Here is a 6,000-nt window from a genome sequence, read left to right as displayed (position 1 = left end):
AATCTTGTATTCCGTTCCCCAAAGGTATTCACGCGACGATTACTACTTTGCTTTTATTATTCTAGAGATTCTGGCGATTTCTCTTCCTCTTCTTCTCGTCTTGGTGGAATGATCCGTCTGTGTGTGTGTGTGTGTGTGTGTGTGTTTGTGTGTGTGTGTGTGTGTGTGTGTGTGTGTTTACATAATGTGTATTTACAGCTGTAGTTACCTAGATATACATTGCGAATGGCACCTCAGTAAGATTTCTTTCCCATTTTTTGTTTCCCTTGGCCAGTGACCCTCTTACATAACAAGAAAAAAAAAAAAATAAAAAAAATACATACATATGATTTGTTCGGCTTTATCTCTTCTTGTGACTAGGTACTTTTTTTCTGGCATTTTTTTGGGGGAGGGAATTTTTTTTTTCAATTTAAACATCTCCCGTGTATGTTTGTGTGTGTGTGTGTGTGTGTGTGTGTGTGTGTGTGTGTGTGTGTGTGTGTGTTTTTATCTTTCAGTAAGTGCTTGTGTATCTGTCTCTCTGGCTAAGTGTCAGTCATTCAGTCTGCTTTTCAGTTTATGTCTGTCTGTCTGTCCGTCCGTCTGTCTGTCTGTCTGTCTGTCTGTCTGTCTGTCTGTCTTTCAGTCAGTCATTCAATCTCTCTCTCTCTCTCTCTCTCTCTCTCTCTCTCTCTCTCCTCTCTCTCTCTCTCTCTCTCTCTCTCTCTCTCTCTCTCTCTCTCTCTCTCTGGCTTGGTGTATATAGTTTTTTTCTTTTCAGTTTTCTTCGTGCCACTGATGCTGTCCTCATACATAAAGGTTTATTACCATACTTTTTACATCATGCTTAAAGGTTCATTACCATATATTTTTTTTTCAGTCAGTGGTGCTTCTCCTTAGTAATCAAAATGTTTATTATTTTCATAACATGCGTCGTTTCTTCTCCAGTTATGGTGTGTCAACCTTGATGTGCTAACTGCTCGTATTGTGCCGTGCTGTCTTTTCAGTGAAGGTGCTTCGTTACTCTAGAATATCTGTTTGTCTGTCCGTCTGTCTGTGTTCTTGTCTGTCTGTCTGTCTGTCTCATTCTCCTTTACAGCAATAAGATCAAATTTAAGGATAAAAGAAGACTCACACACTCCACCGTGGAACAGTCCACATCTCTTACTGGAGACAACGAAGTTTTTAAAATTGACTAGACAAAAAAATAAAAGTAAATTAATACTTAAATTAAATATATAAGTAGATAAATAAAAAGTTAAGTAATAAATAGAAATAGATAAAAACTGGAGGGAGAGTGTGTCCGATGGGCAGACATGTTCCCTGGACGCGGCATTCTTAATTCAAAACTACATTTTTTTCCCCGTGCAGCTTCAAAGTCGTGCGTTCTGATATTTCGCTGCAACGCAATTTGTGTATTTGTGTAGCATTGGCGGCTTATTGTATGGCTGCTTGTGTGGTATGCGTCAGCTGGTGTCATTAATGCGAAACTGTATTGTAACGGTAATATGAAGATGATGTAAAAAAAAGTAACTGTATTGAGTGAAGCATACTTGATACCATAATACTGCGTAGCCTTTATTATGTTGCTTGATGTCCCTAGTGTGTGTGTGTGTGTGTGTGTGTGTGTGTGTGTGTGTGTGTGTGTGTGTTTAATTACGTGCGCAGTTGTTAAACCCGTGCAGGAGAAGCAGACGAGGTAGATTGTCTTGTGATGAGAGAGTACTGTCTTGTCTTTTTGTTGCCTGGTTGGTGTGTACAGTTCCTCCAGCACAGCTCTTTTTTCATTGTACTGGCTCTTTTCATGGCTCGCTACCAGGCGTCATGTAAAGCACAACAGCAGGCGACGCGTGGACGAGTGCGAGGCTTAGCTTGGTGGTGGTGGTGGTGTTGAGTGTGTGTGTGTGTGTGTGTGTGTGTGTGTGTGTGTGTGTGTGTGTGTGTGCGTGCGTGCGTGCGTGCGCGCGCAGGAAGTGGAGCGTCAGAGGCGTAGATTTTACACACACACACACACACACACACACACACACACACACACACACACACACACACACACACACACAGCTTTAATTCTTCTTCTTCTTCTTCGTTTTCGTGTATGCACTTGCGCATGTGAATATGTGTGCCCTCGCGCGCGCGCGCGTGTGTGTTTGTGTGTGTGTGTGTGTGTGTGTGTGTGTGTATATGTGTGTGTGTGTGTGTGTGTGTGTGTGTTATCATGGTAATTATGTTCCTTTATGTGCTAATGTTATCTAGAATCGACATTTTACTAACGTTTTGTAAGATACACGATTGGCTTTTGACCAGTGAAAGGTGTATTAATTATAAACTTCATAATATTACCATTTACTTTTTTATTGTTTTCAAAACATATTTTATACACATTGGCAAAAAAAAAAAAAGGAAACAGCTGAACAAATCCAAGTTGACAGCCCCTACAAGGGGCAGACCGGAGGCCTTGACACCTGGACACACGGCGGCTGGTCAGAGGAAGGGAAAGAGTCAACGGAGACAGACAGCTACTCCTCTATGCGGTCGATCAGATTGGTGGGCTGACGAGCCCTGGAATGTTACTGTTAACTGTGAACCCTAGCTAGACCCTGGCTACACCAAGTCAATGAGCTGAGAGTCTCGGAAGTAAATATTCCCGACAACTTTATCGGCCCATTGAGTTGTTGTATCAACTGTAAAAATAGTAAATAAATAATAAAAATAAACCTTGCCTAGCAAGCTTTTTCTGACGACAAAATCTATTCCCAATATTTTCGTTAAAACATCGTGTTCGGAAACAGAAAAAAACGTAGATGTCAACATTTAGTGAAAATATATTATAATCTTTCATAACGTAAAAGCTTTGTTCAGCTAGTATATGGAAACTCCTCTTACAAGCAAATTTCACGTTCCCGCGGTGGCTCGTCTCGCCCCGCGCCGCCCGGCCGGCCTCAGAAAGGATCATTTGATGAAGCGAATTCCATGGCGTGAAGTGAGGCGAGGCGGGCCGAGCGACGCAGTGCGCCCGACCACCGCGGGCACAAATCACAATAACCATAGTTTCTACTTCCTTTGTGTATTTTGATATACAGTGTCATGGAGGTTACCTCAAGGAGGCCACCCTCGACAGTACCCCCACCTCCAGACACCACGCCTCTCACGCCGGATGCTCGGTGCCTCGCGAGGCGCATCGGCAGCATCCCTGCGACGCGCGGTATTACCCTGTAGCTTGTGTACTTAAGGGACAGTGTAGCTCACTGTCCGGCCATGTGGCGGCCACGACGGACTGCTCCGGATCCACCACTGATTGTGCACCACTGTGGCGTGACAGCTGCCGCCTGCTGGTACACACACACACACACACACACACACTCTTATAGACATCGACATATTTTATATATATATATATATATATATATATATATATATATATATATATATATATATATATATATATATATATATATATATATATATATATATATATATATATATATATATATGCATACTTGTAAAAGAACATTTTCAAATTTTGAGTACTTTTAACATACTTAGAACTCGTTCTCATTGCAGACAGACAACCTTGACGCAGCAAGAATATTATCATGGTAGTCAGTGATTCATGAACGTGATTATACATTCTCTCTCTCTCTCTCTCTCTCTCTCTCTCTCTCTCTCTCTCTCTCTCTCTCTCTCTCACACACACACACACACACACACACACACACACACACACACACACACACAGCAGGGGCGCGTCGCGTCGCGGTCTACCTCCACCACAAGTATGAAATCATAGTAAGACATAGTGGAAAAATCACAAAAGGAGGTAGAACATTTGGCTGGACAAGTGTACGTCTGGGTGTCCTACGGGCCAGGAGGTGGCCTCTGAGGTCATGTCAGCGAGGCGCGGCCACAGACATCAGTAGGTCGTAGTGAACACAACACACAACAAAGATATTATGGGTTCCCTTAAAAGAAAATCAGACCTCAGGCCAGGAGGACAGCCAGACTCAGCCTGGGAATGTGGGTGTCAGACTCAGCTCAGCCGCGATCCCTTACGTGTTTTATCTATTGTCGTTTACAGGAGTTGGCATGACCGGCACAGCGCGGCCCGGGACAAGTTATCAAGAGATTCTTATTGACAAGTGTGGGCAAGAGCACAACATGGAGTTCTGCTCCTCCAGCAGAGAGAGACACGGGCGCCACGTGGTGGTCTTTACCTTGAGATGGTGTGCCACCTTCTGTATATGAGTGGCCATATTCATTCGACCCTTCTTTAATAATCATCAATGATTTAAAGACAAAAAAAAGTTCTGAAAAAATTGTGGTTGGGATCTCCACCACAAGCTGTTGAAGGGTCACTCAACCGGCAAGGGATCTGGGATGAACATAAGGGCTTGAGCTGGTGCATCGACCCTTACAGTGTGCGTCGTGGCGGACCTGACCCCAGGGTGAAGGGTGGAGGGCCGCCCCGAGGGCTGGTTAACACGGTCCATACGCTGTCGTGGAGGGCTCCCCCCACAAGGTCTCTTGCTTTCTTCAAGGACTTCAGGTGGGAAGCCCTCCTCACAGAGCAGCGGGGAATTCTCCACCTCGTAAAGTAGAGGCCACTTTACAGCGTGTAGTGAAGGCACTACGCAGCGTGCAGTGGAGGGCTCCCCATGCGCTAGTTTTGATTTTGTTGCTCCACCTGTGAATTCTCTCCTATGGTTGACTGACGACCGCCCTGGGCGGCCGGAGTCACCTGCTCCAAACAAAGGCTGCGGATTCTTAGTGGCTGGCAGTCAGACCAGATTGGTACATGTTCATATTGGTTCTTGTTATGTTCATATTGGTACATGTTACTTTTGTTTAACAAATGGACAAAAAAAAACTTCATCTCAGAAATGTTGAGTGACTCTTGATTGTGCCTTGACAGGTTTTGTTACAGTTTGTTTATTATTTTTGTTAATGTGATCATGACTTCCATCACCATTAATTGTATTACATGGAACACTACAAATAACATCTCATAAATCACCTCTTTTTAAAAAAATATTACAGTATGGTACAAAACACATCCTTTGGGACGAAAGAATGGGAGCGTGGAGGCCTAGTCTGGCGAGGGGCAGGCGGCTCGCGGGCTGGGGCTGCGCTTGATGTCCACCACGCGCACCACCGTGGTGGGGGACGTGGCCCGCGGGGTGGGCACGCGGGACTGCTGCTCGTCGTTTCTCCCGCTGTCACCGTTACATTTGTCGCGGGACAGAGCTCCTCGCGGTGCTTGCTGTTGTCTCCTGGGCGCCGGTCCTGAACCCATGATAAAAAAAAAAAACATCATTATTAGCAGGATCGTGGCTGCCCTCTCGCGGGAGCCACGCTGGGCGGCCGCCACTGCGCGACGCCCGGCCCCTGGGTCAGCCCATCCCGCCGCTGGTGAACATTACTCAGTGTCCCAAGCAGACTGTGGCTCATGAATAGTGAGCGGCGCGGGGAAGGGAGGGACGCAGGGGCCGCGGCGCCACCTGTGGCTGACTGGTGGCTGGTGGTGGCCTGTGTTGTGTGCATGAATGCTCCACCAAAACACTGGTTATTGATGGCTGGAAAAGTGTGTATGCAAATATTTATTATGAATGAAAACAAGTAATCTTCTTTCACAGATTTCATCTACACGACTGACATAAATATAAAGTGTTGTGGATACTGTGCTCCAGTCCTTCCATCATACTGCAATTACATTCCACTTAACTGACGCTCAAGTATGGAAAATAAATATTTGCACGTGTCGATTGTAATCACTTGATGCATTTCATATTAGACGAGTTTGTATTCGTGTGTCTAGTGGGTGATTCGTGTGTGTGTGTGTGCATGTGTGTATGTGTGTGTGTGTGTGTGTGTGTGTGTGTGTGTGTGTGTGTGTGTGTGTTGATCAGGTAGCCGGAGTAAATAGTCTATTACTGTGATAACAACTTGATCCAGATCGTTAAGATAGAGGAGCAACCAGTCAGCCTTCACAAAAACAAACAAAACATGATAAAACCTTAACAC

At 45.0% G+C, this 6,000-nt stretch overlaps 1 protein-coding gene across 2 annotated transcripts in view; it reads right to left on the bottom strand.

Annotated features, from left to right (window-relative positions):
* LOC135099863 (transcription factor Sp9-like) overlaps positions 1–6,000 on the bottom strand; it is a 136,803-nt gene that overhangs the window by 41,006 nt on the left and 89,797 nt on the right. The window contains exon 4 of one of the 2 annotated variants that reach the window (XM_064002478.1): positions 2,319–5,262. The exons of the other annotated variant lie outside the window; for it this stretch is intronic. Within the exon in view, the coding sequence (XP_063858548.1) occupies positions 5,066–5,262 (197 nt within the window). The 3' untranslated portion in view covers positions 2,319–5,065. Of the gene's footprint in view, positions 1–2,318; positions 5,263–6,000 lie in introns of those variants that run through there. 2 annotated transcript variants of the gene reach the window in all.

The sequence above is a fragment of the Scylla paramamosain genome, chromosome 4, assembly GCF_035594125.1.
Source record: "Scylla paramamosain isolate STU-SP2022 chromosome 4, ASM3559412v1, whole genome shotgun sequence".
Taxonomy (NCBI): domain Eukaryota; kingdom Metazoa; phylum Arthropoda; class Malacostraca; order Decapoda; family Portunidae; genus Scylla; species Scylla paramamosain.
The sequence above is the reverse complement of the archived record's forward strand: the minus strand, read 5'-3'. Positions and strand labels throughout refer to the sequence as shown.